The 24,370-nt window shown below is 37.9% G+C and overlaps 1 protein-coding gene across 8 annotated transcripts in view; it reads left to right on the top strand.

Annotated features, from left to right (window-relative positions):
- arfip1 (ADP-ribosylation factor interacting protein 1 (arfaptin 1)) overlaps positions 1-24,370 on the top strand; it is a 172,305-nt gene that overhangs the window by 111,129 nt on the left and 36,806 nt on the right. For 4 of the 8 annotated variants that reach the window (XM_048597854.1, XM_048597847.1, XM_048597861.1 and 1 more), the window contains 2 exons: positions 4,167-4,275; positions 21,105-21,200. In XM_048597854.1, coding sequence (XP_048453811.1) covers positions 4,167-4,275; positions 21,105-21,200 — 205 coding nt within the window. Of the gene's footprint in view, positions 1-2,054; positions 2,195-4,166; positions 4,276-21,104; positions 21,201-24,370 lie in introns of those variants that run through there. The other 4 variants (XM_048597875.1, XM_048597869.1, XM_048597881.1 and 1 more) reach the window with 3 other exon arrangements.

The following is a 24,370-nucleotide window of genomic DNA, read 5'->3' as shown; positions in this document are numbered from 1 at the left end:
TTGGGATGTCCTATGTTCATGAAAATCACAAAATAAATCAATGTTTGTTGTTACTTAGTTAGAAATTGACCTAGGGATGTGACCCTCCCAGATGTAACATCACACCATCCGTTATTTTTTTTTTGAAAGCTATTACATATAGTATGAATTATTCTCCCATTTCAAGAAGCGTGTACATTCACTTATTTTCTTGATTAGCACGGACTCTTATGGTATTCACTATTTAAAGAATTCTTGTAAAATTCCAGTTACAATGTAGTTTCTTGCCTCGCCAAAAGCTAGTAGGAGATACAAAAAACCTCAAATTCCTCCATTGCCAGCACAGTCTGATGCAGTTATTTTCAGTTTCACGTTTTGGTTGTTAATTGCTTTAAATCTGAGGAAAGGCAATGCCGAACGCACTTTGTCAGTGCTCCTCTGATGCTGCTTGGCCTGCTGTGTTCATCCAGCTCTACACCTTGTTATCTCAGATGCTTTGCTACAGTTGTATGGAGTATTGATGAAGGAGTACTGTATAGTTTTACTTAAGAAAAGATGTAAGTGCATTAGAGCAGTGCTTTCTAAATGATTTTCCGTTGTCACCTCATTTTCGTGCTTACTGTGACCCATTTTGGTACTCACCATGACCCCCAGGGCTGCATTGTAGAGAAAGAAGAATTGTGGGCTTACGGGATTGTAAGGGATGTAAGGGGATGATGGATCAAGGAACAGGAAGACACCTATGACACTGGGTGCGGAAGAATGTATCAGAATGGATGATGTGGTATTCCAAGGGAGGAGTGAGAGACATTACAGCAGGGATAAGAGATGAGGCAAGAGATCTGAGATAGTGGAAGGAGAGGGCGTGGTTGAAGTGTTATGACACCTGACAGTGGAAGGAGATGTGTGTAGAACAAAGGGTGACCTGCATTTGGGGTGGGAGTACTGTTTAATTTGCAGTATTAAAATAAAACTATTCCACAAGGTTTTGCAAGACAGTAATCAGGTCTCAAAAATCAGCCAGTTAGGCTATGCCACTAGTGACCCCAAAGGGGGTACAGCCAATAGTTTAGAAAGACTTGAAGTAGAACTGGTTGTGCAGTTTTAAAATTGGGGATCTCTCATTGAAGACCAAAGTAAGGAGGAATTTTTCTGACAGTTATGAATCTTTGGAACTGCCTTCCCCAGACAATGATAGAGAGAGGATCATTGATCATAAGGGAATCCAAAATTGTCAGGTGAGGCAGGAATGGGATGTTATGGCCCTAATCAGATCAGCCATGATCTTGTTGAAAGGCAGAGCCGGCTACAGGAGCAAAATAGCCTACTGTTTCTTCTAATTCGTATGTTGGTTAGGTTGTGATTAAAAACTAATCAGGAGTTCTAGCTGAATATTTATTTTCAACCCAAGGATACTGAGGCCAGATCCAGTTCACTAATGGAAAAACAGGGCATCATCTTTTCTGTTGACTGTTATGAAAATGCAACTTTGGATCCCAGTTAACTGATTAGGAGAATAAAGTGTGGCAGAATTGTTGAAGTTCTAGACATAGAACTAAAGAGTTGGCGCCCAGATGGTGTCACAAGAATACAGAGTTGAAGGAACTGACAAAGGTCAGAAGAGTTGAAAGAGGTGGGAGAAATTGAGAGACTGGAGAAGTTTGAACGCAGTGGATTTCTGTTTGAGGGTCACTCCAAGTGCATCCACTCACTCAGTCTTGCTCACTTCACCATTGGCCCTGTTACTATTCCATGTTCATCCACATCATTTCTTGCTTGACTGTTATGTGATGTGGATTGTCAGGAATGCTTGATATTTTAGTATAACAGAATCTGGCCCAAAACTACGTTAGCCACAATGCAATTCTATACCCATGTGCCATTTGTTCATGTACGATCAAAATACTGAAGATATTTGAGTTCTGAAATACAATCAGAAAACGCTGTAAATACTCGGAAGGTTGTGCAGCATCTGGAGAGAGAGAAAGACAGAGTTAACATTTCACTCCGTGCCTGTTCACCACAAAAATTCACAGACCAGAAACAATGAACTTTATTACTTAATTCATCCATAGTAGCTGCAGCGAACCCAGGACTGAAGCAGAGAAACTTCATCCAGATGTTCTGAACATTAAGTAACCAGTTGAAAACAGTTCTAAAGAAGGGTCACTGGACCCAAAACATAACTTTTTACTTACAGATGCTGCCAGACCTGGTTAGTTTTTTGAGCAATTTCTGTTTTTGTTTCTGACTTCTGGCATCCGCAGTTCTTTTTTTTAATTGGAAACTGTATTTGCAAATTGATTTTGGTGACTTTATTGGTTAAATATTTCTAGATTTGAAAAATAATAATTGGATAACCCTTCAGCGCTTTCCTAATGTTGATTAGAAACTTGTCAAAATAACCATCTACTATATTTGCTTTTAATTAGTTTTTATATTCCATTGAATAATCAAAGTACTCAAAATTGATAGCTTCAGCAGCAACTTATATTTATGTGGCACTTTAAAGAATAAAACATTCTAAGGCTGTTCACTGGACTGATCATTTAAAAGTAAAACTTCACACTGTGACACCTGAGTTTTTAAAATTTGCCTAAAAGGTGCTTAAAAAGCTTTCCAGAAAGTGTCAGTATAGAAATGGAAGAGCTCTAACCTACCTCTCAGCAGGAGGCCTGGGTTAAAGTCCCGCTTGCTCCAGATAATAACATCTCTAAACAGGTTGATTAGAGAATACCTATAATAGTTTGAGGTTATTGGGACACAGTGATGTGTCCCTACCTCTGAGCCAGGAGGCCCGGGTTCAAGTCCCAACTACTTCAGAGGTGTGGTAATAACATCTTTGAAAGGGTTGATTAAAAAGTATTTAGGAATGGATGATGATGCCAATTATTTGAATGTGATGAATCAAGAATCTTGAATTTATGTGTTCTCAGAATGCTCCACTGATTAACTTGTGACGTGTTACTGTCATGTAGGCAAAATCAGAGAAGTGAATGAAAATTAAATCTGCATTGGGAATATTGGTGGTTGTACAGTTGTTGACTGGAGCACCTATGAGTTAGCCTGCTTATTTAAATAATGCAATAGATTACAAATAGAACTTTTACATCTACTTAAACAGCCGACTGTTAGCATTTCAGCCGAAAGACAGCATCTGTGATGGTATGCACACGATCAATACCACACTAAAATGTCAACTTTAGGTTATGTACTCAAGTCCCTGAAGTGAGACCTGAGCTCATGACCTTCCGCCAAAGAGGCCAGAGTGCTACCAGTGAACCAGACTAATGCTTAACTTAGAAGAGGACTTGAAATCATTGCCCTAGTATTGTACTATTCACATAGAGTATCTTCAGTTATAGACTCATCGGGAGCAGCGGTCTGATCGAAGTTTATTAAAATAATGAGAGGTATAGATAGAGTTAATGGTAGTTGTCTTTTCCCTAGGGTCGGGGATTTCAAGACTAGGGGGACACATTTTTAAGGTGAGAGGAGAGAGATTTCTAAAAAACATAAGAGGCAAATTTTTTACGTTGAGGGTAGTTTGCATGTGGAATGAACTTCCTGAGTACGGGGTGGATGTGGGTATAATTACAACATTTGAAAGACATTTGGATAGATACATAGACAGTAGGAACTGCAGATGCTGGAGAATCTGAGACAACAAGGTGTAGAGCTGGATGAACACAGCAGGCCAAGCAGCATCAGAGGAGCAGGAAGGCTGACGTTTCGGGTCTAGACCCTTCTTCAGAAAGATACATGATCAGGAAAGGTTTGGAGGGATATGGGCCAGGATGAGACAGATGGGACTAGTTTAATTTGGAATTATGTTCGGCATAGACTGGTTGAACTGAAGGGTCTGTTTTCAGTTGATGCCAGGTAACGAGGAATTATCCATTGCGATAAATTTCCTCCATGATGATAAAATGAGCATGTCTGAATGAAGACCTAAATGTTTTTTAAATTCTTTAAAGTGATCATTTCAGAGAACTCTGGTGATCTCTGTGATGTCATAACTGTCCTTGTGACATTGCAGTAGAATACAACTGCATCATGTATCAGTGTGAATCGGCACTGTTACAAGAGGCATCTCATCTTCAAAACTCAGGACAGTACAAATGCCTAAATGTGCTCTCATCTGGGAACTGCGTTTAGATTATCCTTTCTTTTCTCATTTACCTCAGGACGTGAAGCACATGATGACTGGTGGTCCTACCCTGAAAGAAACCAGAATCATTTCCAGCAGCTATGGCAGCTCCTCTGAGGGAATAATTGAAGCTGAACCGTACAGAGGTGATAGGCTTGGTCTTATTCATTTCATTTCTTTCTACAATGCAATTTATTTTTCCATTATTTTTAAAGTAAGATTTAATATTTTTCTTTGCCATTTGACATATTTATGGTTTATAGTGAAATATTCTACCATTTTTGAGGAGTTCACAAGTAGCTTGTTTATATGTTAGAATATGAATCAGTGAGACCTTTATCATTCTGATGCTTAAAAATAAATGCTTAGTACATGCAGTTATCAATGTTAAGATGATTGAAATTCCATCTCTTCATTCTGTCTCAGAAAACGTTGTGGATACTTAATTTTTTCTCTTTTCTTTTTCAATGCTTGCACTTCTGTGGCTTTCAAATGGCATAAAACGAAAGGCAGCCCTAATTTAGAATGAAAGATGTACTATGCAGATTTCTCACCACAATGGCCAGTCTGTTGTTTTCTGAGGTAGAATCATGTACAACACAAGAAGCCATACAGTCTGTCAGTCTTCTTGGAAAGAGGTGACCGATTATTTCTATTCCCCTGCTGTTTATGCCTAACCCAAGCTACACATCTTTGCCAAAACTTTAAACCCTGCACCTTTTTCTCCTTCCGCTACTTATCTAATTTCTTTTGTTCTGTTTCCACCACCATGTCAAGCAGTGTTCCAGATTATAACAACTAGCTATGTAAAATAACATTTGTATTTTGCCTGTTTTTCCAATTAGCCCAAGTTTGTGTCCTCTTTTTACTGACATTTTGGGCACTGAAAATAGTTGCTCCTTATTTATGTTATCAAAAAACTTTGAGAGTTTGATCTCTAACCAATCTTCCCTTAACCTTCCCAGATTATCCTCTTGCTCAGGTTAACTGAAATATTCAATTAGCCCATTTCCCACCACTGGAGCAGAGATCTAAAGTTGCACAACCCTCTGAGGAGAAAAAAAATCTCCTCAGCTCCGTCCTCAGTGTGCCATTTCTAATTTTAGAAAAATTCTCCTTGGTTATGGACTGACCAACAAGAGGAATCATCCTTTCCACCATCACCTTGTCAAGACCATTCAGGATCTAGAGCATTTCAATCAAGTCACTCTTCATTCTTTTAAACTCCAGTTGAAATGAGCCCAGTCTCTCCCAATTATCCTCATAAGCCAATCTGCTCATTTTGTGTATCAATCTAAAAAACCTCGTCTGAATCACCTCTGGAAATCTGAAATACAAGAGAAAATGCTAGAGAAACTCAGCAAGTCTGATAGCATCTGTGGAGGAGAATGTTTCAAATTCAATATGACTTTTGTTCAGAACCCTTATGTTCAATTTCCCATTAGCCTTCTTGATTATGTGCTGTACCTGCGTACTAACATGTTGTGACTCATGCACCAGAACATCAAGTCCCTCTGCATCTTTGAATTCTGCTGTTGTTTTTCATTTAGATAATACTCTGCTTTTTTCATTCTTCCTGTCAAAGTGAACAGTTTCACATTTTTTCCTAATTTTACTTCATCTGCCAGAGTTTTGCCCATTCACTCAACTCTTCTATATTTGTCTGCAACATTTTCATCTGCATCACAACATACTTTCATACCTATTGTCATCTGTGAATTTAGCTGCGGTGCTTTTGTTCATCTTAATTAGGTAATTGAAGTAAAATGTAAAATGTTGAGGTCCCAGCACAAATCCCTGCAGGACACTGCTCGTCATATTCTACCAACAGACAAAGACACTTCTTGCATACTGTCTGTTTTCTGACAATCTTGTGTCTTTGACAGTTGGTTATCCTACTTTTTTATTTTCTGCAGTAACCTTTAATGAGAAACCTTATGAAATGTCTTCTGGAAATCCAAGTATAGTATGTCCACAGGCTGTCCTTATCAACAGCACAGTATCCACAGTGAATAAATTAATGAAACCTGATTTCCATTTGGTAAAAACATACTGAGTCTTCCCGATTTACCTTGAATTTTTCAAAGCACACAGCTATAACCTCCTTTTGATCGGTTCTTACACCTTCCCCACAACGAGCCTCAAGTTGACTGGACTGTAATTTCCTGTTTTCCATCTCCCTTCTTGAATAGAGGGAATACTTACTACTTTTCACTCCAATGGAGCATTTCCTGAATAAGGTAGAATTAACAATAATACATCTACTCATTAGCAACCTCTTTAAGACCATAAAATGAAAAATAAATGAACCCCGAAGCTTGTCAGCTCGCAGCTCCAACAGTTTGTTTTTTGGTGTCCCTTCCTTTGCGATTGTAATTTTACTAAGTTCCTCTCCTTCCACTTTCTGATTTATAACTATTGCTGGAATGTTTTTTTGTATCCTCTGTAGTGAAGACAGAAACCAAATATCATTCATTTCATCTGCCAATTCCTTATCAATCTACTGTTGACTCCCCGTTCTCACCCTCAAGGGAACCAACAGTCACTTACATTTTTCCTTTTTAAATAACTGTAGAAATTCTTACTAGCTATTTTACATTCCTAGCTGGCTTCCTCTTATGTTCTAACTGCTTCCTGCTGATTAGCTGCTTCTTCATTTTTTATTATTCTTTATATGCTGATCAATCATCTGGGTAGTCACTCATCTTTGCGCAATTATATTTTTCTTTAAATACTAATTTATTTACTTACCCATGAGTGGTGGGTCCTCCCCTTAGAATTTTTCTTTATATTGGGAATATACTTATTCTGTGTGTTCTGAAATATTGTTTAAATGTCTGCCTCTGTTTCTCTGTTGATTTCTTGCCTAGCTTAAAATGCCAGTTCACTTTAGCTTACTCAGCTTTCATGTGCACATAATTGCCCTTACTGGAGCTTAAAATGTTAGTCTTACCTCCAATCTTTTCCCTTTAAAACTTGAAGTATAATTCAATCATATTATGGCTGTTGCTATCTTGGGGTGACTTAACTCCGAGGTCATTAATTAATCCTGTCAGATTGCACAATACCAAGTCTAATGTAACCTGTTCTCTGGTCAGTTTCAAAACATGCTGATCTCAGAAACTATCTCAAGCATTCTATGAACTCTTCATCCAGTCGACTACTGACAATCGTTTTTTTCCATATATTGGAAAATATATGTACCCATGATTATTTTATCACAAGCACCCAATATTTCTTCTTGTATACTTTGTCTAGCATTCTGTTTATTGTTAAGGGGCCTGTTGACCACTCTCACCAATTACTACTTTCCCCTACAATTCCTCAACTCCTTCCAAACTGATCCTACATTCTGCTCTCCTAAACCAAGGTCAACTGTAACTATTACGCGAGTGCCATCTTGGTTAACAGTACTACCACATCGCCTTTACCCAGATTCCTGTTTCATTTATGTCATATGCTTGTCATCTTGAAGCTATGTTTCTATTGTAGCTACCAGATCATAATTTACTTTGTATACTGTTGTTTTTGTAGCATCTGGCCTTGATTGCTGGTGTATTTCTCGGTTTTTATCACTGACCCTCTTTGCCCCCACTATTTGCTATAAAATCCTCTCTGCTTCCCTAGTTACGAGATTAGCAAGAACATTGATTCCACCACGGTTCAGCTGTGGACTGTCCCAACAGTACAGCCCCAACTTTTCCCAATACTGGTGCCAGTGACCCATAGACTGAAATTCACTTCTCCCTCATCAGCATTTCAGCCACATAATTATCTCTCTAATTTTATGTACCCTATGCCAATTTGCACACAACTCAAGGACGAATCCAAAGAAACCTTTTGAGATTCTGTACTTCAGTTTGGTGCCTAGCTTTGCATACTCCCTCGGCAAAACCTCTTTCCTAGTTCTACCTATGTTATTGGTACTTGTGTGGAACACAACCATTGTATCCTCCTCCCACTGCAAGTTCCTTTGCAGCACTGAGCAGAAGTCTCAAACACAACCAAAGAGCCTTAGAATCTTGCTGCAGAAAATGGTGTCAATCTGCCACACTATATTATCACCTACTACATTCCTTGTTGCTCCCATCACTTGAGTGGCTTCCTCTGTCATGGTGCTGTGGTCAGTTTGCTCATCCACTTTGCAGTTCGCATTGTCATCCATTAGTTTTATTTATTTAATTAATTACATTATTCACTTGCTTATATTGCCCTTTATATGTTTTATTGGTATACTATATGGTGGTAAAGTTATATTAAAATTTAAGTTTGGAAGAGACCTTAACAAATGACCAGGGACTCATCAGCTTCTTTCTGTGTTGTAAAAAAAACAACCAGAAATTCTTATCAGCTCCAATGCACCTAGCTTCATCTCTGACTGCCTGCCTCATCGCTTAGGGTCATCACCTCACCTGCTCCTCTCTTATATACTCAAGTTCATGTCACCAACGCATGATGTAAAAACAGTGTAAGGATGCAGAGCTTAAAGTGGCTTAGGTAGTTGTGAATGAGTCTTTCATGTGGGTGTCAGTGTGACTACCCTTTGCCTCACAAACGACAACACCTTCCAGTTGCAAACCATTTCAACTCCCCCTCCAACTCCCTGGGCGCAATGTCCATCCTGGGCCGCCTTCAGTGTCAGAATGACACCACCCACAAACTGGAGGAGCAGCATCTCATATTCCACCTCAGGAGCCTACAGCCCTTGCCCTAAACAATTTTGAAATCTCCCCACCCCCGGCCTCATCCCATGACCAACCCTCCCTCTCATCCCTGCCTCCTTGACCTGACACAACCTGTCCATCTTCTCTCCCGCCTATCTGCTACTCCCACCTCACTGACCAATCCCCACCACTGCCTACTTGCACTCACCTATCACCATCCCACCTACCTTCCCCAGCCCCACCCCTCCTCTCTATTTATTTCGGAGCTCCCTTCCCCCACCCCCACTTCTGAAGAGGAGTCCCGACCCGAAACGTCAACTTTCCTGCTCCCCTGGTGCTGCCTGGTTTGCTGTGCTCCTCCAGCTCTGCACTGTGTTATCTCTGACTCCAGCATCTGCAGTTCTTACTAACCCTTAAAAGCAATGAACAGTTTTTATTTATCCCTCCCCTATTTTGGTTTCTACTTTCACCATTTTCCTCTGGAAGACAGAAGTAGTTGGGTAATTGTTCTACAACAAAGCTACTTTTGACTTGGACACTCGCAAGAGCATAAAACAGTATGTTCCCCTTCAGTTTTCCCACTCTTCCCCATCTTTTCCATCTTTCCATGATACAAATTGTGATCAGAAATATAAGGATAAGGCTACATTTATTCAATATTTGATTTTGTTCATCGCTCAATATTTTAGATGACTGATTTATGTTCATAGAATAAACTTAAATGATAATACCACTTTGAAAAAATGAAAGGAGGCTTTTTTAAATGACTGACTGCTACTCTTTCATAGCACACAGTAGTCTTCAAAATGCTGTGTTGCATGGTGCTAAGGTCAGTCTGCAATTGAGTTTATTTTGCTGGATGTTTTGATGTGACAGACATCAAAATTGTAAAATTGTTCATCTTTCTGTCAATATACAAGAACAAATATTACATTGCAATGGTAAATATTGTGCATCTGAGCAACATTATTTCGTTGGCATTGAGATCGCAGCAGATTGTAGCTAAATAGAGATTAGACTAGGTAAACAGAAAAAAAATGTAATCAAAGCACAGGATGTCAGTTCCTTTTGGGATGAAAATCATATTGTACAATATCAAATAGCCATCACATTTTTTTCAGTCTTCCTCAGTGAATTGATAAGCTTTTGTCTTTTCACCGAGACTGAAAAATTTAAATTTGAAAAGCGTAAGAGTTTTTATAATTAGGTGTTGTGAAACCTTTTATTTTCCACTCTTTCATAACCAGCTGCACATCTTAAGCAGATGCCAATAATTTCTTTAAGTCTGGCTTTCTTAATGAAAGGTTCCTCAACAGAAGGGTGGGTTCACTGAACACGTTTGAATACCTTTTGTACCACAACAGAGGTTTCCTTCTTGAGCATCTACTGCTTCATTTTTTTTAATGTATTTTTCCAATCAATAGTTATAATGTAAACTTTATGTATTCTTATGGCAAATAAGGACTTATAGAAAACTGTACTTTTTAATTTTAGTGTATAAAGTAGTTTAATGTACATCTGTGATCTTGTGGCTAACCGACATAACATAAATAAAAATAATATTTAAACCAAGCAACTTAACAATGGCATCAATATTTTTGGCAGAAATTACTGTTCTTATAAACCAATTTTAAATGATAAATAATAAATGGATTTACTGCCTGAGTATCCACTGTTACCTGTATTCACAAACCTTTCTCATTGAACGTATTGGAATTGAAACTTAAGGTTGGATGGCATCTTTCAGCTCTATTGCTGTATTCTAAGTCATATTTTGCAGATATTTCAGTAAGACTTCTTTGCATACTTGGGTCAGGTCTGATGATATCTTTAGCTGGACCATTATTGAATTTGCATAATTTAATGCATATTAATGTGGAAGTCTTTCAGTGAGGTGAGAGTTGGGGATCTAGTTCCATCATGCTCGAGGATTTCTCTTAATGCTGCAATATGTTTGGGTTGGGTTTTAAATGGCACTGAAATGTAACTATTTTATGCACTGGGAGTTGTCTTCTTTTATTGCAAATAATGTAGTTTTCATTATGTGCTTTAAAAAGAGAAAAAAAATGTTGGATAGGAAGCCCCATATGTCGAAGTGCACACCATAATGTGAGTGGATTTCAGGATTAATGGTAAAATATAAGCTGTGCATTAATAATTGATTTCAGATGCTGGATGCTGTGTTTGAAGTTGAGAATTTCTCACAGGATAAGTTGGTTTAGGCAACACCAGGGGAGAGTTCTGGAGCGAAGCACTTGTGCATCTCTTGGCAGCTGAATGAGAAAGATCATTGAAGGTCTGGGGTCAGAATGTCCCTACTTTGTCGTACTATTCTCATAGAGCTGTTTGCATGTGTTAGTAGCTGTTGACAACGGGAATCCTTCAAACTTTAGATTTACGTTTCCTACTGGATAGAGTTTAATTGCAGACTTTCTGTTCACATTTGTTACATTTAACTGAAATATCTGACAAAAGTTGACTTAAGCAAAATGATTTATTGAAACTGCATTAGGTACCACATTAAATATGAAACTGCTGAATTTATTCCTCTTACATTGAAATCTGTAGGATGGAATACGCTTTTTAATGAAAATAGATTAGACTTTAAATAGCCTCAAGAGACCATGCTGTGAAAGTTGATCTTTAAACATGCAAAGTTGTTGAAAGGTCAACACAGTGACTGTGGGAATCATAGTTTAAAAGTTCAGTTTGAGAGAATGGATGGAAAGTTTTCTTGCTGGTTTATATAGTCTCTGTGCTAGGGCACTCCTGATTGATACATGGTAAACATCAGGGCTGTCGTAGGTAAATTCCAAGGCTGCTCAATTAAATGACTTGATTGATTTACCTGACCTTTGCATGTGCTTAATGTACACCAGCATCTGAAATGTTAATATATCTGTTTTTCACTTGGTGGGTTTCAAATTTTAAAATAATATACTTGATTTGTAGCATTTTCTAGGGGTGACATATGAGTCTGAAGCACTGCATAAAAACATAAAAATTGCTTATCGTGGCTTGATTTGAGATGGGTTTTTTTTTAAAGGGCTATAGCTAGCATTTCAATTCTGATTTTCTCCTCCAAATATATTTTGTAAATAGCAGCAGAGCTGAGTCACACCATTTCAATAACGGCCCAGCTGATGGGTAGAACCGAAAACTATATCTTTTTTAACGTTGTACAGGTTCTTTTTAGATAAAACCAAGTTATATTTGCTGACTGTACTTTAATACTTCCTATCTAAATATTTATCCAGAAGTTCTATTTCACATTTATAGCATCTTTGCATTTAGCCACTTCATCAAGATCAACTACCTTGTGCTACTTTCATGAAGCATTTTGTAAAGCTCTGGAAGACATTGCTAACATTTCAAAATTTGTACGTAACTTAGAGATTTCTCACACCACTGCCCACATCCAAGAACAACATGAGAAACCTGTGTGTTTATTTAATTGAAATGCCATTACAAATGGAAGAAAGCAATGCACACGTTCTTGCAATCTCTCTTCACGTTCCTCACTATTCTAAATGTGATTTTATATTCTTTGTACTAATATAGTTTTGTATGCTTTTGTGTTTTAAAGCCAGTAGCAATTCCGTAGGTGTGTAGTAATGTACCAAGTCTTTTTGAAGTAAATTTCAATCAACTTTGAGTAAGTTCTACAGTTGAGTTTTATATATGAATAACTTGTCAGGATCTACAGAAGTCTGAATTGCTTACAGCCAAATCCTTCAGTTAACACTGCAAGGCATCATTGTAAGCCCACGTAATCTGTCTAGCAAATTTAAGTGGGAAGGTTTAGGTGAAGCAGCATGATTAAAGGACCTGTAATCTTAAAGCTTTGCAGTTATGGAAATAGGAATTGTATGGTCCCTTGACTTTTTTCCATCATGCAGTTTAAACATGCCTGTTCTATATCTAAGTGCTTGTCACTATTATAAATTGACATTAAGCTGAATTCATTTATACTAATGTTCTGCATATTTGTGTTGATTTTTACTTTTCGCTTTGTTTGTACAATCAAACAAGTGAGGCAAGCTTTAGGTAATAACCACTTTTCACACTTCTGTATTTGGAGAACAAATAAGCCGAGTGTTGTTCGTACCTTTCAATCTCCCAAGTTACTTCATGGACAGCTAAGTACTTTCAAAATATGACCATTGGACTTATAGGCATATGTAGCATTATTTACACAAGCAGCAGTTAAACTGTTTTTGTGGTGTTAATTTGAGGATAAGTTGTTGGCCAGATATTGTTCAAAAGTGGTATGGAATCTCGAGTCCACCTGAATAGCTGGATAGGGGAACCTCAGTTTTTACTTATCTGAAAGATATATTTGTGTCACTGCAGCATTCCCTCACTCTTCAAGCACATGGACTTCTTTGATTTATGTATTGAAGAATGTGAAGATGAATACACAGCCTTCTAATTCTAAACCATGTTAGTGTGGTAGTACTGAATCAAGCTACCATTTGAAAATGAATTTTGAAGTATAGATTCTTGTCAGGTGGTTTGTTTTCTACAAAGTACTGAGAAGTTTAAGCAGTTCTACCCTCTGTGGATGGGTGTTTGTGCCCTGATCTTGATTAGGTTCCTATCATCTCAAAGTACCTGTTTTGAGCTGACTGAAAGAGGACATCACAGCACATGGTGTGACTAGCAGCCTTGGGAAAGAAGAAATTTCTGTGCTGTTGTTACTGAGGTCCTGTACTTCCTCTCTGTATTTGTGTGGACATAGTGGATACCTGGCATCTCTTCAACTGAGCATTGTAAAACATTGCATTGCAGTCTGACCCCATCAAGTCTTATGATATCAGGTTAAACATGGGCAAGGAAACGGTCTGCTGATTACCCCTCCCAGCTTCGCTCAGTTGATGAATCAGTACACCTCCAGCAACTGAGCAAACCTTGATTTGCACCAAACAAGGGCAACAGAAATGTGAAAATGCCGCAGTTTGCAAGATCCCCTCCCAGTAACACACCACACTGTCTTGGAATTATAACACTGTTCTTTCAGTATTACCGGGTGGAAAATCCTCCGGCTCCCAACCTAACAAAATTGTAGATTTACTTAATACCACTCAGATTTCAGAAGTTCAAGCAGGAGGCTTGCCACTGCCGCCTGAAGTACACTTACGGATGGAGAACAAACTCTGGCTTTACCAGCAATCCTTGCATCCCATAAAGGAGTTTTTAAAAATGCCAACACTTAGCTCTTAAAAACATTTATCTACTGTCTCCAATACAATTGTGGCAGAACTAAAAGCTCACAATAAAGCTATGCAAACACAGCGTTGTAACAAAATGCTAACAAATTCATAATTCTAAGTGACAGGTAATGCGAATAAATAGCCAACTACTTATGTTGTATAACTTTCCACTCATCCGCTACATGTGAGAAATTAAAAACACTATCTTTACTCAAGTAGAGGAGAAATTGGCTGGATTGATAATACTCAATTGGAGTTGGGACAGTCATCCAAACAAATTACTGAAGAAAAGGCAAACAAAAAAAAACTAAAGAACTGCAGATGCTGGAAATCTGAAACAAAAATAGAAGTTGCTGGCCTCAGCTGGCCTGGCAGCACCTGTGGATAGAGAGACAGAGTTAATGTTTTGGGGCCAGAGACCGTTCTTCTGAACTTTAGCTTTGTTTTCTTTTGGCATGGTCAGGTTCTAATTCTTCTGGGATATTTTGAAACTGAGTGCCACAGTCTCAGCACCAGAATACCATACAGACAGGAAAACCTGAAAATCGGGCTGAACTTGAGTACCTGTCTAATGCACCTCCTTCCACATTCAGACACAACTATAAAACTCAACTATTCAGCATGTGCAATTCAATTAACAGAAACACTGTATAGCTGGAAATAATAAATTTGCAAGTAATGTACTCTTCCTTTGCAGGTAATTCTCAGCTGAAGGACAATATTCGAACCTCATAAATACTGTAGCATTCTTTATCATTTGCAAATTAACAACATAAATGAAAAAAACAGAGATAATGAGAAATTACACAAACTTCTACACACAGACTGGTCATAACCCATTAATTTGTGACTTACTGCTTTCACACACTCATCGAATGAATTTTGCAATTTTAGCTTCTCCCTCTTTGATATGTTTCATTACCTTCACACCTGCAGGTGTCTGGTGCTCATTTCGCAAGTTACGGAAAATTCTAAAACCTAAATTTGCTGTCATTTCTCTGCTGAAACTTGATTTATTTCATTTGCTTTCTTTAATGGATTTATGAGCAGATGCCACCTTTGATTCAGTTTGTACCATTGCCACCTCTGAGTAATGAAGTTACAGATTCATGTTCTACTCTAGAAATGTTGAGGCAGAAATATGGAGACATAGGGATGGAAAGCAGTGAGACATCAGGGTGAAGAACTGAGAGATTTGGGGGCAAAATCTGTGAAACTTTGTTGAGTGAGATCTGGTTCTAGTGACATCTAGTCCCATCATCCAAGCCATTAATATTGATTGTAGACCATTGAAGCCAGAACTGATCCCTGTGGCACGTCACATCTTGCCAACATGAAAATGATTCATTTATGTCTATTGTTTCCTGTTAGCCTGGGTGGAGGACTGGTTAGCTAATGTATTAATCCCCTGCACCATGAGCAGTTATATCGGTGTAGAATCCTTTGATATGGTATATTTTTAAAAAATTGTTCTGTCACAGTATCTGGGCAATGCTGACTAGGCCTTAATTTATTGCCCATCCAAAATTCCCCATGAGAAGGTTGGGGTTGAGTTTGAGTCTTCTGGATCTGAAATTACTTCTAAAAATCAAAATAAACAGCACCCTTTATCCCCGTTACTAGTTACTTCCTCAAACAACTCAAATTAGCTAAGCACAATTTCCTTTGCACAGAACTATGTTGACTCTGCTTGATTGCATTGAGCTTTTCTAAATGCCCTGCTATAACTACCACAATACTAATACTGATAAATAATAGTGATAATGATACAAGAAAACTGTTAAAACTGTTCTAAAAAGTCTGACAAATCCCCATCTTAGGATCTTAAAAGAAAATAGTTACTGAGATATTTGCATTGGTGATAATTCAATAAAGGAGGGAAACAGAATCAGGAAACTGCAGCTACCTAAAATGCTAGTATCTGTTGTTAAAGAGTTTTAAGAGGGCACTTTAATTCAGTCAGACAGAGTCAATGTGGTTTTGTGAAAGGAAAATCGTGTTTGATTAATTTATTAGAGTTCTTGGAAGAAATAGAAAGTAATGTGGATAAAAGATAACTTTTAGATGTGTTGTAACTGGATTTTCAAAAGGCATTTAATAAGGTGCTATATCAAAAATCATTGCAAAATAAGAGCTTATGGTGTAGAGGGTAACCTAATAGCAGGGATAAAGATGTAGTTAGCTAATGGGATGCAAAGGTGAGCATAAGTAGGGTATTTTTGGGTTGGCAGGGACCGGTGTTGGGCCCTCAATTATCTACAAACTATATCAATGACTTGGATGAAGGCGTTGAACGTATGATTGCTAAATTTTCTGATGACAAAAATGTAGAGTAAGTTGTGAAGAGGACATAGGAGTCCGTAAAAGAACATAGATAGTTAAAATGAGTGGGCAAAAATTTCAAAAATGAAGTATAGTGTGGGAACATCTGAGCTTTTCCACTTAAATGTAGAATAGAAAATCAGTATATTTAAATGAAGAAGGATCACAGAACTTTGTAGAACAGAGGGGTTTGGGTGATTGGTACATGAATCTCAAAATGTTAGCCTGTCGATACATCAGGTTATTAGGAAGGCAGATTGAAAGTTGCCAATTATTGCAAGGAGAATGTATATTAAAATGGAGAAATTTTGCTACAGTTGTACAGGGTTTTGTTGAGACTAGATCTAGGGTGCTGTGAAGTTTTGGCTTCCTAACTTAAGGAAGGACATAAATGCAATAGAGGCAGTTCTAAGAAGGTTCATTCAATTGACTCCTGGGACATGGAGGTAATCTTATGAAGAAAGGTTAAGCAAGCTGGACCTGTATCTTTTGGAGTTGAGAAGACTGACAGGTTATTTTACTGAAACATAAGATCAAAATAATATCCTGAACTCTAATGAAGAGTCAACTAGATGCAAAATATTAGCTTGCTCTCTCTTCATGCTGCCTGACCTGCTGTGTTTTCCAACACATTTTGTTTCCAGTAAAGATCCTGAGAGGACTTGACATGATGGTTGTTGAAAGGATGTTTCCTCTTGTGAGAGAGATTAGAACTAGGAGAAACGGTTTAAAAATAAGGACTCTCCCATTCAATACAGAGATGATTACAGTTTTTTTCTCTGACGTTTATTAATTTGTGGAATTCTCCTCCCTCAAGTACTGAGGCGCGTCTTTAAATATTTATAAGGCTGAGTTAGATACTTTATTCTTTGACCCCGTTGTCAATCAAGGCATAAGCAGGAAAATTTGAACAAATTTCAGACTAGCCATGATCATATCAATTGGCAGAGCAAGCTGATGGGGTGAATACGCTACTCCTGCTCCTAGTTCATATGCATGCATTTATGTAACCTGAACTCAAAATTGAAACTGACAGCCTAGGACAGCACTGAAGGAGTACTACTAGAAGTGCTAGCTTTTGGATGAAGCATTACGCCTCGGCCCAGTCTGCTTTCTAAGATGGATTTGAAAGAAACCATAGCATTATTTTGAAGAAGTGTTATCCCTTATAGCCAATATTTGTCCCTCAATCAAAAATGGCAAAAATAAATCATTTTTTAAAATGGCGTTACATTTATGCAGTGCAGAAACTGGCTGCCACGTTTACAACATTACAGCACTCCAAAAGTACTTAATTGGCTGTAAAGCACTTTGCGTTGACCCAAAGTCATAGACGATGCTATAAAAATCCTAGTTCTTATTTAATGGAGTCCCATGCCATGGATCCAAGTTTCTTTGTTTAGTTTTCTCTAGTTTTGATACTTTGTTTAATTTCTTAAAGTTGGTAATGGTGATTGCTGTAATACTGTGTGTTTTAAGGCGTTACTTATCCTACTAATGTGAAATTGGATATGTTGGACTTAAATCCCAGAATTTCTACCAAAATAGTAACTATTGGCACAAAAATTGTAGCTATCGTATTTCTCAGAAACCATCTCATAGGTGTAGTCACTAATTACAGCATTGAAAAATTACTAAAGGTACATTGTACAGGTCTTTGTGGTTTCTGGCTTACCCTTCATGTAATACGTATGAATGCACCTAAATCAGTATGGAAAATTAACTATTTGTCAGCATAATTTCTTAGGTAGATATTTTAAAATTGTATTTGACCTTCAAGTGATAATTGTGTTCTGTCTAAATGTGAATGCCTTACATTGTATTAAGACATTTAGTGACATTGCATAAGGAATTGATGATTTTAAGTACCAGATGGAGTGCAGAACTGAATCCTTTGCTTCTCCTATTCCTCTTCTGATCACAACAAAGTTTGAATTTAAAAAGTGAGGTTATATGGTCAGTTTTATTTAGATGTTAAACTCTTATAGATTGGTATCAGAAACAAGTCAGTCAAGCCTCTTAAGCAACAGATAAGTAGCTAATTTATTGCAAGCAAAACCTATTCAGCTAAAATTTGTATCCCAGGTTGCTGTGGGAGGCAGGGTTGGAAATTGCAGACATTTTGTCTCAAATCTTTAATTCCTGTCTGGCCAAAGGGCAAGAGGGCTGGAGCACAGCTAATGTGGTTCCACTTTTAAAGAAAAGGGTGGACAGGATAAACTGGAGAATTATAATTCCAGTGAGTGTCTCATCACTGAGAGGGAAACTGTTGGAAAGAGTTCTGAAGGAAAGAATTAATCTCTACTTGGAGTTCTAAGGTTTGATCAGGGATAGTCAGCATGGCTTTTTCAGTTGGAGGTTATGCCTGAAAAATTTAATTGAAGTTTTCAAGGTGATGATCAAGTGTATAGTTCAAGAAGTTTAAATGGATTTCAGAGCCTTTGATAAGGTCCCACTGGGTAGACTGATGAAGAAGGTAAAAGCACTTGGGATCCAGGTTAACTTGACAAAATGCATCCAAAATTAGCTTAGTGGAAAAGAGACAGAGAGGTGGCGATAGAAGGCTGTTGTCCAGTGGTGTACCGCAGAGAGCAGTGCTGGGTCCATTATTGTTTATGATCTATAATAAGTACTTTATAGATGATACATAGATTGGTTGGGTGGTTAATAGTGAGGAAAAGGGCTTGAGTTACAGGAAGATATGGACAGGTTGGGCAGAAAGACAGATCTGTGACAGGAGGAATTTAACCCTGAAGAGTGTTAGGTGATGCACTTTGGAAGAACTAATTAGATAAGGAAATACTTAATGAATGGCAGGACATTCGGATGCTCAGAGGGATCTTGGGATGGTTGTCCACAATCCCTGAAGGCAACAGATTAATACGTGGTTAAGAAAGCAGACAGGACACTTCTCTTTATCATGGCATACATAATAAGAGCAAGGAGGTCATGTTCGAGCTGTACAAAACTTTGGTTCGGCCACAATTGGATTACTGTGTGTAGTTCTGGTTGCCACACTTTAGGAAGGATGTGATTAGGCTGGGGTGGGTGCAGAGGAGATTCATCGGGGTGTTGCTGGATTGGAGTATTTTAAGTAGGAAGAGAAGCTGGATTGGATCAGGTTGTTTTCTTTAAAGCAAAGAAGGCTAGGGGAGGATGTGATTGAGGTGTTTAAGCTTAGGAGTGACTTGGACAGAGTAGATAGAAAGCAGCTGTTCCCCTTAGTTAAAGGGTCAATAACAAGGGAACATAATTTTAAGGTGAAGGGCAAGTGGTTGAGAGGGGCTTTAAGGAAATTTCTTCTCACCCAGAGGGTGGTGGAAATTTGGAATGCACGGCCTGGGAGGGTGGTACAGGCAGAACACCTCTCAATCTTTAAAAAGTACATGGATGAGCATTCAACGTTGTGGGCTAAGTGCTGGAAAGTGGGATTAATGTGGATAGGTCAATGAACACTCAATGGACCAAAGCGCTTCTGTGGTGTTTGACTCTGACTCAACAGACAAGAATGAAAAGGTTATTGACAAAAAATTTAAACTGTCCAAATCTATACATAGGGATATAGGAACAGGAGTAGGCCATTCATTCCGATGAGTCTGCTCCAGCATTCAGTGTGATCATGGCTGATCTGTGGCCTAACTCCATATGCCTGGTTTGGGCCCATATCCCTTGATACCTTTGCTTAATAAAATTTTGACTATCTTAAATTTAAATTTAACATCTGTGAATTCCTTCATGCAAACTAGCATGCTCAGAACCTCCAAGTCTGGGCAGAGGACAAAAAACACAAATGCTGCACTGTGTTATGTTAAAGATATTTTGGCCAAGTAAGAGTTAAATTCATAAAAGAATAATATTCACAGAATGCCCCAAATTCTAGTCTGCAGTCAGTCACTTCCACGCAAGCTGGTAGCATTGAGATTTCTTCTTAGATCAGTATGGCTAGCTAATATTTTTATCTGGAGACCGTGGTGATAGATCACAGACTCTCCTTCAATAACTGTCCAGTTACAGCCAATGAAGCCTTCTTCATTTAGGAGCCCTCCACTTGTGCTAATGTGGTATTCCAGTTGTTTTCACCTCCCAATTTTGAAAAGAGTTTCAGAGAAGAGAAAAGCAGAGTGAAAGAACAAAGGCAATTGTTGCCGATAAATTATTTCCTTGACTCTCTGGGTCCAAATCCAATATATTTTTCTCATGCTTAAACTGAATTATGTGACCTCTCTGAAAAATTTCTAGACTTGGCATCTCCATCAAAGCACTTTTCCTTGCAACTTTATTGCTGATGCAGCCAGTGTCTTCTGTTTTGCAAAATGCTCTTTCCATAAAAGTTTGATATATATATATATATATATATATATAGTCCAGGCAATGATATTATAAAGTAATGTTTTGGATAAGACGTTTTCATTGTAATCTATATATAGTCTATAAATGTTTAGGACTAGCAAAGAATACTTGGCAGTATTGTGATGTGCAGATTTACTGGAAGTACTGTTCTGACGTCGCTATCAAATAGATTATTAGATATAAATGTAAGATTAGTTGCTATTTGCCATTGAATTTCTTATTGTATGTATGTTATAGATGCATGTTTATTCTTCCCACTTTTAACCAAGATGGTAGTTCAAATTGTTGGATGGTATTTAAAAATGTTATTGGTGGTGTTGATTATTGTATTTTTTGCAGCTTTCCCTGAAAAAAGTCACATTGAGTTTGAAATGTTCCATTCTTTGGTAACTTTGATTTTTCTTACTTAATCTTTCCAATTTTTAGGTTCCTCTTTCTCTCCAAAGAGTCCAGTTATGTTCCCCAGCAATACAGCTGCTACCAGATTGGCTGAACATGCATCTGATGTTTCTAGTCATGCAGGTATTCACTGTTCTGTCTGGAGAAAGGATTCTTTCCTCAGCCGGCAATACACTAACGCACCATAGCACTTCCTTTCTAAGTCGTTGGATTGCTCTCTTAAGATCTGCATGATGCTTGCAGGTGTCTTTTGAGTCTTGCCATTAATGGACAAATGATTCCACACTACAGTGATTTTGCTTTTTTCTATTCTTTATTCAGGCTTTCATCTTAACAATCATGGATTCTTCAAGTTTGTCAGCAGCTAACATATAAGGTGCTTTTGCTGAACTAATGCTTAATAGTCATCTGGTTTTCTCATGGGGAGCATTTTAATGTTATTTCATAGGTCACACGAAATGCAAGCTGAAACCGTAAATTGAAACTGGCTGCTGGGACTGAGTAACAACAATGGAGATGTGTACTTTGATCACTGACACATAACTAACAATTACAGTTTTGCTCCGTAATGATAAATCCTACCTGACTGTGAAATGCTTTTTAATGTGTATATAAATGAGCTATGAAATGTCTCACTGATTTTTATCCAGTGAACAACCAAGCAGGAAATTATTAGATTCAGTCTCAAAATTGAGTGGCATCAACTGATTTCAACCACAGGTTGCATAATGCTTCAACATCCTTGGATGTTGATAGGAAAATCAGTTGGAATTTCTAGTCTTAATAACTATGCAAAATCCTGTTTGAATGTGGACATGTGATTCCTGTTTTAGCTCAGCTGGATTTGGCTTCAGTGTCACTTGTGTTGGTAGCCAACTCATCCAACAACAGTTGCTGTCTTGACTAATAACTACCGTGACAAAATGCTGGAGGGTAACAAGCTCTCTAAGAAGCAAGCTCCAGTCAGGAGTCCATGGCTTTAGAAAAGAATTATTTCATCTGAACATCATTATTTCAAGTGTAAAATACAAAGTTCACTGTTAATTCCAAATATTAATCTCTCATTTGAATTGAACTTTCAACCTGATTTGTTTCTGGGTGATTTCAGTTCTATCCCTCTCTGGGAAATTTCTTCATGATCTAAATGGGTCTTTAATTCCCTTCTGTCTGTCAGAAATTCTATGTCATTTTTATTTTTGTTTTCAAATTTGGTCATATCTCTTAGGAGATCTCCTCCTTAACTTCCTGCAGTCATTATTGAGTCATGTCCTTTTGTTTCTAACTTGCTTTGCATTTCCATGCTTTCTTAGGTTTGCTTTGAGGATGCAATATTTTTTATATATATGTATATGTACACACACATATATATTGCAATGAAACTGTTGAGAAGATTTGGGATTTTGGTACCATTTTATTGGCCTAACGAGCCCTTAGTTTACTCCCATGTCCACCAATTTATAAAAGCTTTAGTATTATTTAAAATGTATGTTTTCATTTCCCTTTCCCCTGTCTTTATGAGAAGGGAAATTAGTATCGTCTTGCTCTTTTGTTTTTCACATCTCTCAGTATGGACCTATATATTTATTTTCCATTTGTCACTGGAAACTCGTGGCCGGGAACGCATGGCAGTCGATAGAAGCTTCTGCCTAAGGGCAAATATAACTCATAGCTTAGCTGGTTGATTTCATCTTTCTCCTCCACTTACCAAGATGGAATGGCATATTTTTATGTCACACCACACCTACTTACAAGTCTGAACATTAGTGAGCAACACCATCTAGGTTATCCTTCATGCCTTGAATGGAAGCCCCGGTAAGCACAAGACTATTAGTGTTCACAGAATACTCTGCTGAGATCTGTTCTAAGAGGGCCGCCTTATCCTTCTTTAAAGAAAGGACTGAAATATCTTAGCTTTAAGTGTAGTTCGTAAAATAATGGGAGTACTGAGGCATGGACTGTGGATCATGGTTTTTGTTTACTCTACACCATTGATCTCACGCTCTGCTTAATGACTACAAGAGGTGCTGGATTGGAGATGCAACACTTTCCAATAGCAATGGAGAGAAAATGGGCAGCACTGTTGGCATGCTGCTGTTATGCATTCCCTACTGGCTGGTTTAGCATAGCAGATCACTTGCCCTTCTGGTTGCAATTGGTGAGTACCGTGGTATAGAACAGGAGATATAGGCTATGATTTTCATCTTGCTTCTCAACTCACTGTTTTCCAGCCATTAAAATGAATGGACAGATAATGGGCTGGGAAGTGCAAAGGTGGGCAACCCAACAAAACCCTTAGAGAGGTTATAATGAAACTAGTTTAACTTACATTAGGGAAAGTGTTATCAGACATATTTAAACTTGCATGAACATAACTAACACATGCAATTAACGTAGCTTGTAGCTTGATGCCATCTGCTACAGTATGCGCATTTACAGAAGGATAATGTCACTTGATGTCACTTCTCCATGATCAAGGAAGCAAATGTACTAAGCCATAGTGAAAATGATTCTTCATTTTATTATTTCTAAAAATATGTCAGAGGCAAAGGTTCTATACAATGTGTTCTATTTTAATTCCCACACCGTTTGTGTTTCAAGCCCCCACAAAGCTGCTTAAACAAATATTAGTTCTTGCCTTTGCAATATTCCGTTTCACCTGTTTGGTCAGTAATGTCAAGCTCACATTAAAATCATGGAGTGAGTTATGACTGAGACATATTATCATGCTGTAGTACAGATATAGTTAAGTATGCCTTTATATAATTTGTTGACTTTGTCCATATTTCTATTGTCATTGCCTTATTTCTATTGTGTACCAGACTAGAATATTAAAAGATAGTTTCACTATAGTACCTGTTCTATCCCTAGTTTGTTCCTCTGCTTTCCCGTTCCTTGGTGCTGGTATGTCTCAGATATTGTGCCTGTCATATGCAATTAAATTTAACAGAGCCCCCAGCAGGCTGAAGGGCTATAGTGGAATCACAAGCCAAACCTGATGTTATCCTCAAAAGATATCTACTCATAGACATTTCTAGCAGACTTGCTGAGTTTTCCTTCTTGTTAAGGGCCATATTTTTCATTTTAAAAACTATAGTTTTGAGACTAAATGCCAGTTTGGAACCTCTCACCGATTCCCTGGCTTTCAATAAGTACAGAATAAAGATTGAACCTGGTGATATCTTGAGCTGTTTGGCTCAGCACTTGGATGAGCCATTGAATAAATTTAAATTAACAATAGTAATTTTCTGTTATTTCAGAATATGACATTTTATAACATCCTCAGAACAGGCATT

This window comes from Rhincodon typus, chromosome 1 (assembly GCF_021869965.1).
Source record: "Rhincodon typus isolate 14 chromosome 1, sRhiTyp1.1, whole genome shotgun sequence".
Taxonomy (NCBI): Eukaryota; Metazoa; Chordata; class Chondrichthyes; order Orectolobiformes; family Rhincodontidae; genus Rhincodon; species Rhincodon typus.
Note: the sequence above shows the minus strand (reverse complement) of the source record. Positions and strands in the feature narration are given on the sequence as shown.